This window comes from Eptesicus fuscus, chromosome 2 (genome assembly GCF_027574615.1).
Source record: "Eptesicus fuscus isolate TK198812 chromosome 2, DD_ASM_mEF_20220401, whole genome shotgun sequence".
NCBI classification, from domain to species: Eukaryota; Metazoa; Chordata; class Mammalia; order Chiroptera; family Vespertilionidae; genus Eptesicus; species Eptesicus fuscus.
Genome location: NC_072474.1, coordinates 307,150 through 319,538, shown reverse-complemented (window position 1 = coordinate 319,538; position 12,389 = coordinate 307,150). Strand labels below are relative to the sequence as shown.

The window sequence follows — 12,389 nt, the reverse complement described above, 5'->3', positions numbered from 1 at the left end:
CAATAAAATATATATATTTTTTAAAAGAACTGAATTTTTAATTTTAATTTAAATAGTCACATGTTTCTAGTGGCTGCCATATTAGAAAGTACAGCTATGAGACATTCAAAGCAGTATTAAATAACAAAGCTAGCAGTAAATGCCTGATTTTAGCCAAAATCCTATACTTTCATCAGTAAATGTGACTATCAGCTTTTGTTTATATATAATACATTTGTCATAATTATGTAACCTTAATTTTTCTTATGTGCCAGCGATCTAGGGCAGCCCTGCAGAGGTACCTGTTCTATTGTAATCGCTATATGAACCACATGCAGAGTCTACGCTTTGAGCACAAACTGTATGCTCAGGTGAAGCAGAAAATGGAAGAGATGCAACAGCACAACATGTCCTGGATTGAGGTGCAGTTCCTGAAGAAGGCAGTCGATGTCCTCTGCCAGTGTCGTGCCACACTCATGTACACTTATGTCTTCGCTTTCTACCTCAAAAAGAATAACCAGTCCATTATTTTTGAGGTAAGAATAGTTACTGAGTGGGAAAAAGACCCACCTTGTATCCTAGGACTATTTGGTCTTTCATAGATAAAGATACAGAAAGTTTTAAAGGTTCCTATCTGCTTAAAAAGTATAAACTAAAAATGTTTTTATTGGGAAAGCACAAAAAATTTAAATTTCTTGTCCTAAACTACATGCAAATTGATGTGTGTTAGCCACCTAGCTATTAATTGTGCAGACTTGAATCAGCCCTGAACTTGAATCTTGACCTCATTACTTATTAGCTCTGTTGACTTGGAGCAGATTACTTAACCTCTTCTATATTTGTTTTAAAATGGAGTTAATACTTTTCTAAGATGTTATATATAAGGTTTAAGTGAGACAACCCATGTAGATTACTTATATAGCACCTGGTATGTCATAGTTCTCAAAGCCTTTTCTCAGGCAAAACTAATACATAGTATTAGAAGTTAATATGGTGGTTATGTAATGATTTAAGGAGGCTTTAAACAGTAAAGGATTTTCAAGAAGATATGTTCATTTAAAATTGATGCAAGAAACATTGGTGTTGTTAGATGACTAGACAGTAACACTGACTAGCAGATGGGAATTTAGATGGGTAAATGTATAGAACTAGCCATAGTAGTAAGAGATAATATTTTAATCTTCCATACAGCATCCTATATAATAAAAGAGTAATATGCAAATTAACCATCACTCCACTACACCCATAAGCAATGCCCACAAGCCAATCAGGAGCAAATATGCAAATAAAACTAATCAAGCCAAAACCGGTTTGGCTCAGTGGATAGAGCGTCGGCCTGCGGACTCAAGGGTCCCAGGTTCGATTCCGGTCAAGGGCATGTACCTTGGTTGCGGGCACATCCCCAGTAGGGGGTGTGCAAGAGGCAGCTGATCGATGTTTCTCTCTCATCGATGTTTCTAACTCTCTATCCCTCTCTCTTCCTCTCTGTAAAAAATCAATAAAATATATTTTTTTAAAAAAACCTAATCAAGATGGCTACAGCCACAGAGAGCAGGAGGGAGGCTTGGGTTTCCCAGGCAATGGAGGAAGCCAAGCTTTCCGCCTGCCCTTGCCGGCCTAGGCCTCCACTCAAGACTACAAAGTTTCAATTATAGAAGGTAAACAATTCCAAACCGAAATGGCAGCAGCCACGGAGGTGGAAAGAGGGCTAGGGTTGCCCTTGGCAATGGAGGAAGCCAAGCTTTCCGCACACCCTGGCCTGCCCAGGCCTCCGCTTAAGGCTACAAAGTTTCAATTATAGAAGATACATAAACCCAACAGAAATGGCTGTTGCCACGGAGCAAGCAGAAGGCTTCGCTCCGCTCCAGGCTACAAAGTTTCAATTGTAGAAGATAAATAAACCTCAGATACCAGGGCCTCTGCTTGGGTCACCAGGGGGCGTGGCCGGCCTGCAAACCACCACAGGCCCTTCATCCAGGCAGCCCCACGCCCCAAGGGAACCCCCACCCTGATCTGGGACATCCTTCAGGGCAAACCAGCTGGCCCCCACCCATGCACCGGGCCTCTATCCTATCTAATAAAAGAGTAATATGCGGATTGACCATCACCCCAACACACAAGATGGCTGCCCCCATGTGGTCAGAGATCCTGCTTCCATGTGGACACAAGATGGCCACCAGAAGATGGCCATCAGGGGAGGGCAGTTGGGAGGGTTCCAGGCCAGCAGAGGAGGGAAGTTGGGGGTGACCGGGCATGCAGGGAAGGGCAGTTGGGGGAGACCCAGGCCTGCAGTGGAGAGCAGTTGGGGGGACCAGGCCTGCAGGAGAGGGCAGTTAGGTGTCACCAGGCCAGCAGAGGAGGGAACTTGGGGGTGACCAGGCCTGCAGGGGAGAGTAGTTGGGGGGAACCAGGCCTGCAGGGGACGGCAGTTAGGGGCAAACAGGCTGGCAGGGGAACAGTTAGGCATCAATCAGGCTGGCAGGGGAGTGGTTAGGGGGTGATCAGGCTGGCAGGCAGAAGCAGTTAGGGGCAATCAGGAAGGCAGGCAGGCGAGCAGTTGGGAGCCATCAGTCCTGGATTGTGAGAGGGATGTCTGACTGCCCGTTTAGGCCCGATCCAGTGGGCAGTCGGACATCCCTCGAGGAGTCCCAGATTGGAGACGATGCAGGCTAGGCTGAGGGACACGCCCTCCACCCCCACCCCTGTGCACGAATTTCATGCACCGGGCCTCTAGTTCTCTTGTAAGAAGTAGGTGCAGCCAGACATAAGCGAGAATGGGTTTCTATTTATTCCTCAAGTTTCCCTTTTAGTTTTAGCAAATAGCAGTTCTCAGAACTAGAAGATTCCTAGAGACTTTTTAAAGTAATTTCAAATCGTCCTTGATATTCTTTCAGAGGTAATGGGTAAATCTTTAGTTCTTTTAACATTTAACAAATTGTCTTTGAAATAATAGAACAATTTATTAGAGGTAAAAGCAATAAAGAGCTTTACAGGTGCAGTTAAAGTCACCTGTGAAAATTATGGAATCTGTGTTGAAAGCAGTCAATAGGCAAGGAAGCAGCTACGATGGTTTATCTTTCAGCTTTTATTTATTTATTTTCCTTTCATTCCTTATTATTTAAAGTATCACATATGTCCCCCTTTTCCCCCATTGACCTCTCTCCCCCAGCACATGCCCTCACCCCTGTAGTGTCTGTGCCCATTGGTTAGGCTTATATGCATTCACACAAGTCCTTTGGTTGATCTCTCCCTCCTACCCCCACCCTCCCCTACCTTACCTCTGAAGTTTGACAGTCTGCTCGATGCCTCTCTGTCTCTGGATCTATTTTTGTTCATCAGTTTATGTTGTTCATTATATTCCACAAATGAGTGAGGTCATATAGTATTTATCTTTCTCCAACTGGCTTATTTCGGTTAGCATAATGCTCTCCAGGTCCATCCATGCTGTTGCAAATGGTAAGAGTTCTTTCTTTTTTACAGCAGCGTAGTATTCCATTGTGTAGATGTACCACAGTTTTTTAATCCACTCGTCTGCTGATGGGCACTTCGGCTGTTTCCACATCTTAGCTATTGTAAATTGTGCTGCTGTGAACATAGGGGTGCATATATCCTTCCTGATTGGTGTTTCTGATTTTCAGCTTTATTTTGAAGCCAAAATTTACTATATATTTTTCCTCCTCTTGCAGAATAACCAAGCAGATCTGGAGAATGCCACAGAGGTGCTTTCAGGCTACCTTGAACGAGATATTTCCCAAGATTCTCTACAGGATATAAAGCAGAAAGTACAAGATAAGTACAGGTGAGATTTTTTTTTAATAGTTTTTGAGCAAAAGATTCTGCCATTAGTAGTCTGGTATGCCTTAATGGTGAAGTTAGGTGATAGTGAAACTAGGGTTTAGTTTCCAGTGTAACTGAGCTGCTCTTGTGTTTCTCATAGATTACTTCTGTCCTTTGGGCAACAAACTGCAGATAGTGCTGATTAAATGTAGCAGAGGAAATCAGCCATGTACCCTGCCAGCAGATTTGGCTTCTTCCTTTCAGCTTTATTTATTTGCTGCCCTGCAAGGAAAAGTTTAAAAGGGGCAAGTGGCCATTAGGATGAGTGGTGAGATTAGGATGCTGGTCATATCCTGGGGATCCTGAGGATCATGGCTGTTGACAAGTGAACTACCCAGGCTTTCTTTAGAGTTTTTATTAAATTTTTTTTCCACTAAGGAGAGATTTACTTTGTCCCAGGGGTAGATGGTATTTAATAATATGCTATTCTTAAGCTGAAAATATAAAATGTTTGCTTTCTCTACATGGAGGTCCGTCCCCCCCCCCCCAAAAAAAAAAAAAAAAAAAAAACCACCGAAGTTGTTTCCTGGCAAATAGCAATATCTTTTTTTTAATTATTGATTTCAGAGAGGAAGGGAGAGGGAGAGGGATATAGAAACATCATTGATGAGAGAGAATCATTGATCAGCCTCCTGCACACCCCACACTGGGGATCGAGCCTGCAACCCAGGCATGTGCCCTTGGCCGGAATCGAGCCTGGGACCCTCGATGCTCTATCCACTGAGCCAAACCAGCTAGGACTAGCAGTATCTTTTTAATAGTAGTGGAAACCTTTGGGAATTTGGAGATTTAGTCCTAAGTAATATTTTTAGCCTACTACATTGTGCTTATGGCAATTTCACAGTTAACAAAGATTCTATAGGTCTGAAAAAAAAATAACCCTTGAAATTACTTTTTCCTGAAACTTACTTCTAGGTAGAATGTCAGGATTGAATCAGATGATTTCTGATGTCCTTAGGAATTTTTAACATATTATTTTTTTTTTAATTAATTCCCCAAACTGGGAATCATGGCTTTTAAAAATTATTTTTTTATTATTATTATTAGAAATAGTTTATTGAGCCTTTACATTTAGACCTGAAAATGTGCTACTAAAAACAGGTGCTTAGTTCCAAGTCTTGATAATATGTAGGGGTGGCCTAAAGAATAAGTAAATGCTTTTTTTGTTGTTGTTGAATTACTGGAGGCTGACAACATTTTCTTTTCCTTTGATTATAGATACTGTGAGAGTCGACGAAGGGTTTTGTTACAGCATGTGCATGAAGGCTATGAAAAAGATCTGTGGGAGTACATTGAGGACTGAGAATGGCCCTGCATAAAATGAACTCTGAAAACTTTACCATCTAGAGTGTTCATGCAATTTACACAAACAAAACAAACACAAACTAGGAGGCACTAAGCCCATTCTGACACTGCTGGTCTGTAGTACCAGAATTCTGTTTTGTTAACGGAACATTTAAGTAAATTATATTGTAATAAAAAAGGTAGACAAACCATTGTACAACAGTATCTAGGCCGCCAACAGAAGCGTGACAGCCACGCGGAAAGCCCTCGACTTGAACGTGTCGCTCCATTCTCAAAGCTGGCTCCTTTGTCTTTCTTTTTCTCCTGAGTGTCTCACAGTTAAAATTGGACACTGCTTTTCACCCAGCCCGTTCTTTTTGTTGTACTTTGGTAAAGAACCTCTGCCCTTCCATCCCCTACACAGACATATACACCCACACTCAGACTGATGCTCTTTCTTTCATACCCCAAAGTAATGAGTGAATGATGATTAGTTTCTTGTAAAGAAAATTCTTGGGGTGGGAAGGGGATAGGCAACAGGAGGAATTAAACAAACAAAAAAAAAAACAACAAAAAAAAACTTTGTATATGACTTTTAAAACAAGAGGACAACACAGTATTTTTCAAATTTGTATATAGCGCATATGCATGGACAAAGCAAGCGTGGCACGTGTTTGCATAATGTTTAATTACAAAAAAATATTTATTCTTTAAAAATCTTCAAGATTATGTCTATTTGCTGTGCTTTTTTTTTTTTATTTCTTTTTTTTAATTTTTTCTCAGTTTTCTTATCTTTCCAGGGTTGGATGTTGGGATAAAATACCTGTTGGTTTGGCACCTCTGGAAGGCATAAGAGCTCTTCGATTTTTTTCCTTTCCTGAGATTACTTTGCCCTTTCTGGTTTTGATATGTCTGTTGCTGGCCATGGGCCTCATGCCTTGAATTCCAAGTGCTTGATCAGGGCCAAGGAGGTCAAGTTCTGACAATGCTGTGGCTTGATAAGGGCTGCAACAGGGAGCTTAGTTGCTACAGTTCAAGGAAGACCCATTCCCCAGCCTCATTCTCCTTCGTGGCCTCATACATTCACTTAAGCCTTCGTGTGCCCGTGTTATGCACACCAGTGGAGGCTTCCTAGGCTCCCTATTCATCCAAAGGAAACATTTCATTTGCCCCCTTCAATTGCTGCTTTTGAGCCTTTTAAGATTTTCGTTATGGCTCTTCTCTCACCCTTTCTTTACAATAGGATGTCAAATAGAATGTTTTTGCTATAAATATAAATAAATAGCCATTCACTTAGTTTCAGATTGTGAATTTAAAATGGCAGATACTAAAATTGCTTGTGTGTGTTGCTCTGGGTTCAGTTGGAAGGCAAACACCCCTAGGACAGGATATTCCCATCCAGTGCATTTAAACAGAAATCCCTGACTGCTGCTTTTCTGTTGCCAACAGATAGGAAAATTAATGCATTTTAGCTGTGATGTCCATTGTTATGAAATTTCTACTAAGAGCTATGTTAAAAGTAAAGGATGGTGGTGGTTTTATTAATTACATACCTGTTTAGGCCATTCTGGCTGTGGTATTTTCAACAGGTCAGCATCCCTAGCTAAATTTGTCAGTTTTATACAGGAGTGCAGAGTGAACCAGTTTGGATTGAGGACCTCTTTGTCTTCCTTTAAATGTCTGTGCCTACCTAGTGTTTACCATTTGTGAGGCAACTTTGTCTGCTCTTGCATTGCACATCTTACTACTCCATTGGGAAGTAGGTTCACTTTCCTCTGGCCTTTTGCCTAAGTTAGGCTTTGCTGAATCAACCCACTTTTCCTTTTAGAAAAGGTTGTTACATGAGATGTATTTACAACTGTTATCCCATCAAAAATTAGTGAATGTTTGCTGAGTACATTATGCTGCTTCCTTAAACCACTTGTCGCTTTGAGAATCAACTTGACTTGTACCTTTAACCCTCTCCCCCTTGCCACCTCAGGTGCAACTCTGAACTCAGTGTCTGTTTCTTCAATGTCCTTTTCTCCCCCATCACCCGTTTAATTTTATGTTAAATGACTGCATCAATCTTAAGAGGCATTTATCAAACTAAGGAAAAATTTTTTAAAGCAAGCTTGAATAAGTTCCTTTCCCTGGAAACTGAAAAGCAGCCAGAGTTCTAGATACATGTGGCTTCCTTAATCACAATGTTTTGTGGGTATGTGGTGTGTGTGTGTGTTTATTTTTAACCTTACCCAGGTAACTACAGTATCTAGGTTTGAGTGTCACTACATGCTTCCCCTTGCAAGTACCTACAAACGGTGTGTGCGCTTCATACTATCGCTCCTACCTGTGGAGGAACAGTGCTCTTTAGAGATGCTTTCTAGTTTCAGTGTTGGCATGTGATCTGAGGGTATTGCAGTTATGGATCAAGGTGAACTGGCCTTTTCTACTTCCAATCTTTTAACAACTATCTCCATATTTGACAGTATTTCCTGAGTTAATTGCTTTTATTGTTAGTAGCTTCTTTTACCCCAGCTGGGATATAGGCAAGCCATATTGTATGCTAGCTTCCCCATTTCTCTTATCTGAGTCTTTCTATCAAGAGGGCTCTATTCATGGTAAGCACCAGGGTCTCGCTGTCTTAGAGGGCAGTTACATTGTCTCTTGAAAGTGCATGCTTCATTTGAACAATTTATTGAGCAGTAGATGTACTTGAAATGATTTACAACAAAATTTTGATCCAAAGCTCAGGACACAAACCACAGTGGTAAAACTGAGTAGCATATAATATCATCAAACTAAATTCTGTGTAATTTGCTGCAACCCAGATTGTATGTGTTTAAAAATATATATTAAATACACGTGTATACATAAACACACAACAGATCCAAGACTGACTGACTTGATTTGAAATGGTTGAATCTGCAGTGTGAAATGTGATTCAGCCATAGAAACTGAAATTTAGTACCAGAGAGAAAAGAACTATGTAACCAAGTCTTTTAGTGGCAAATCCTATTATAGAGCACTTGGAAAATGGGAGGGGCGGGTTGGTGAGACAATCAGATCGCTAAATTGATTAAATGCTCCTAACCCTGTAATTTTGTGCATAGGCATCCTGTGATGGAGAAATAACTGTTCTTAGATTTTCATTGTAACTGGACTGTTCAGGTTGCCCAGAGGGAAAGAACATTCCTAATTCTAATAAAATAAAACTTTTATTTTGTTATTCCATTAGTTACTTATGTTTATTTTTATAGTTAAAAAAGGATATACTGGTGGTCTAACACCTGTATTATGTGCCTTATTCACTGTTCCTACTTAATATAATGTTAAGATTTGGTTTAGTTTCTTTGCAAGGAACTGTGAATGAGACCATCCCCAACAAATAACTTGGAGAATGAAGCCTTCAGAGCATTTTCTGAAAGCTTTCCAATTCCTGTGTCTCGAACATTGAATTTAGATTGCTGTTTGTGTTGTAACAGTGATACATAGTAGATGTTTAGTATGTCTTTGTCAGTTTTTTTAAGATAAAATATTTTAAAAGTCATTCTCAACCTCAAAACTCGTTATTCCATTGAGCTCACTCTTCAAAGCTGATATCTCCACAGGGATGGAGAGAGAGTTGTCTTAAAGAAGGTCCCAGGTTGGAGATCTTTGTCATTGATATTCTAGCCAAGTCCAGATATTAGGACAATTTAATTTGGTCTTATTTGGATCTTTAATAAGAGAGTTTATTTATCATTTTATCTTCAAAGCACTTTAATTTATATAAAGCAACTGGGATAGGAATTGCTCTTTTACAAAAGAAGAAAGAAGGCTCACTAAGAAGTACTTGTTCAAGATTTCACAATTTCTTCTATCTGGGATTCGATCAGTGTTGTATTACTTCTTTGCATCATTTTCTTAATCTGGTCTCAGAATGACCTAACTAGCAATCACTACCAGGAAAGGAGGGTCTTGGTCTTGGTTCTAGTGGTGTGCTATTAAACCACATCAGAGTCTCTCTCTCTCTCTCTCTCTCTCTCTCTCTCTCTCTCTCTCTCTCTCTCTCTCTCTCTCTCTGTAAATATATGTATAAATGTCTTGGTTCTATTTGTGTGCTATTAAACCACATCGACTTTCTGTGTGTGTGTGTAAATATATGTATGTCGCTGCTGCTGTTAGAGGAATGCTGTATACTATCTCAGAACTTTAATTTGTTGCAGTTTGCAACTAATGTGGCTCTGTTTTGCCCAAAGAAACCAGACATGCATAGATAAATAGTCCTTCCCATCTTGCTGATTGGGACAGTCTTCATGAGAAGATTGTCACATGAGGTAGTTGAGTAAGTGGTTCAGCATCATTTGATTTGATAAATAGTGGTCAAGCAATTTGTAGTTGTTGGTCTAGTTATTTGTTCAAATGAATTTCCAATGTAAAGAATTTTGAATAGTCATCTGGAGCTTGTTACAGAATTTTTTTGTAACTGGTAAAACAGAACAACTGTTAGCCATTTGTTCTCACATTTCTCCTGTGGAGCTTTAAGATTATAAGTAGTGAGCATTTGGGGGAAATCTTGGCTCCTTTGGAAATAGGAAAAAGTGGGCCCTCCAGATTTTTTTCAGATTTCTTTGTTATATTTCTGGTTTTATAGAATTTTCTTCTCATAATTACCCAAGATGAAATAGCTAACGTGGAAGAGCTCAACTGGAACTGATCAAATTGTGCCAACTGTAAGAGTAAACAGTAAGATGACTTTTACCATTTTTGTCGAATTAAATCCAGTTTTCAAGACAACTGTTCATCTTTTTTAATTATTTAGGGTGGGAAAAATAATAGATTCTTTTGAAAGGCAGTTTTCAGGTTATTAAACCATAGGCATTTTAGGCCATCTCGGGGTTGGGGCCAATTATTATATAAATCAATCACATATTGATATGTAGCAGCTATAACAATACCAAAAACAACTTTATTGCCACATGAATTCAGGAGTCTCAAACTCAGATGTCAACAAGAGCCAGCTAAATATTTTAGACTATCCTCAGCCAAATGGGCTCTGATTAGGAGCCTGTGAAATACACTTTTTGTTAATTCAATTTTGAAATGTTGGTAACTGATTTACAATATTCTTAAATGTGTGTTAAAAAACTGCACTTGGGCCATATTTACAACTTGTGTTAGTCTCGGCTTGCAACTTATGTCACTGTCCATCTGACACACATTGGAATCATTGGGAAGATTCAAGAGAACAAAATAACTAATACCTGATTCCCCCCCTCCCCCATAGAGATTATGGCTAAAATGGCTTTGGATTATGTCCTGAGCATTAATTTTTTAAAGCCCCATTCCCATCCCTGATGATTGTACAATGCAGTTTAAGACCTGCAGACACAGTTGATTGAGGGCATTGATCAAGACACTTCTGTAGTTTCCAAGAATATAGGTTGTGCACTCTAGAACATAAGGGACAATCAGTTAGACTTGTGGCAAATGCACAAGCTCCGGAAAGAGCCGCACTGTAGGCCCTAAGTGGGGTTTGTGGAATGGTGCTTGCTAAGGATCTAGTGTGAAATGCCCCGTTTGTCAGTGTTCTGGTAAGTGTTTCACCACAGAGAAAATTAAATCCACAAAGCCAGAACGTAAGACAGCCAGGCAGAGGAGAATGTTCACATCAAGTAGCAATACATTCTCTGCCCAAGGGGGAGAGAGCTACCAGGGAATTAAATTAGTATGGCCTGAACCAAATCAGTGGAATGCTTATGAGCAAAGCTGTCATTTTTTGTGTCAAGTCAGTGCACAATTTCATTTAATCACAAAGCACGTAAGCCACAGGTTTCTCACTGTTACTCGATTTTGATGATCTTGTCTGTTAAGACCGGATTTTTCTGTTTTTATTCCCAGTGTGGTATAGTGGAAAGATAGCAATATTTCAGCCATATTTCCCTTTTGTAAAATGGGGGTAGTAATAGCTATAATTTGTTGAGTGCTTCTTGTTAGATGCCTTACATGTATTATCTCTTCTAAGCAGCCCTCTAACAAAGTTGGCATTGCTGTCCTATTTTATAAAGGAGAAACAGGTTCACAGGCTATTCACTCCCTGGAAAGTTATATATAACAGGGTTATGCTTGTCTGATTCCTTATGTTCATTCTCTCATGCTTTATTACCTGTTTTACATGAATATTGTGAGGATCAAGGAAAACCGGAAATCAAAGCCTAGTATATAAATAATAAGCATACTGATACTAACTTGCGCAAAAAGTGATACAGATCTGTCTCATAGACTCTGAAAGGCAGGATGACATTGGATCCAGGAACTAGAACGTTTTGTGGCGGTGGGGGGGGGGGGGGGTGCCTATTTTTTAAAAATGTATTAACAGATACCTCCCTTTTCCCCCATTGATCCCCTCCGTCTCACCCCACCCCAGGCCATCACCACACTTGGCTGTGTCTTTGGGTTATGTATACATGCTTAGAAAGCCGTTTTGAACTCCTGAATTGGCATTGTCATCAGTACATCCGCATCATTACAACAGCTTTGCTTTCCCCATAACTCCGGGTGTTTCATGTTAACGGTTCCAGACACATGTAGGCGGAATCACGCGAGCCTTGGGACCAGCCCGTTGGTAGAAATGTGGCTCTTTGGGACTAAACCCTGTGGTTTGGGCGGTAGATCTCAGAGGTAATGGTTTTCTGGCTGCACATCACAAAAGGTGCCTTTTTCAAATATCTGTTGATTTCAGAAAGGGAGAGCGGGAGAGAGAAACATTAATGATGAGAGAGACTGAGGATTGAGCCCACAACCCGGGCATGAGCCCTGATCAGGAATGAAACCGTGACCAGGGTTCATAGGTCAACATGCAACCACTGAGCTACACAGGCCAGTCGACAAAAGGTGTCTGACAAAAGCAAAATGCCGTGAAATGAAATAAATGTAAGGAATACTATATAGTAGATAATTATGAACTTAATTCTTACTAAATGCTTCATGTACATTTTTAAAAACTCACAATCCTATGAGATAAATACCATCTCCATTTTATAAATAAGAAAATAGAAGCTCAAGGTGAGTTATTTCCCTGAGGTCATTTTGTGTCAGAATGAAGATTCAAACCTAGGTTCTTTGAGTCAGTACCCACACGGTCAGGCACTATCCTAAACACTAGAGGTACAGCAGTGGAAAAAAGGGCCTGTTTGTCTGAAGCTTTTAACTTGGTTTCTACACCAAGACTCGGTTTGCCCAAGGTCACCCAGCCAGTTAATGGCAGAACTGGAAGCACATTTGGACCACTATTCTGTATTCTTTTCATGACATTGTAGCTGTTGATT

The 12,389-nt window shown here is 40.2% G+C and overlaps 1 protein-coding gene across 1 annotated transcript in view; it reads left to right on the top strand.

The window, feature by feature from the left end:
• Positions 1-8,316, top strand: part of ARIH1 (ariadne RBR E3 ubiquitin protein ligase 1) — a 169,919-nt gene extending 161,603 nt beyond the window's left edge. The window contains exons 12-14 of the mRNA XM_054725134.1: positions 255-515; positions 3,666-3,778; positions 5,035-8,316. Of these exons, the coding sequence (XP_054581109.1) occupies positions 255-515; positions 3,666-3,778; positions 5,035-5,119 (459 nt within the window). The 3' untranslated portion in view covers positions 5,120-8,316. The remainder of the gene's footprint in view (positions 1-254; positions 516-3,665; positions 3,779-5,034) is intronic.
• Positions 8,317-12,389: the final 4,073 nt, after the last annotated feature.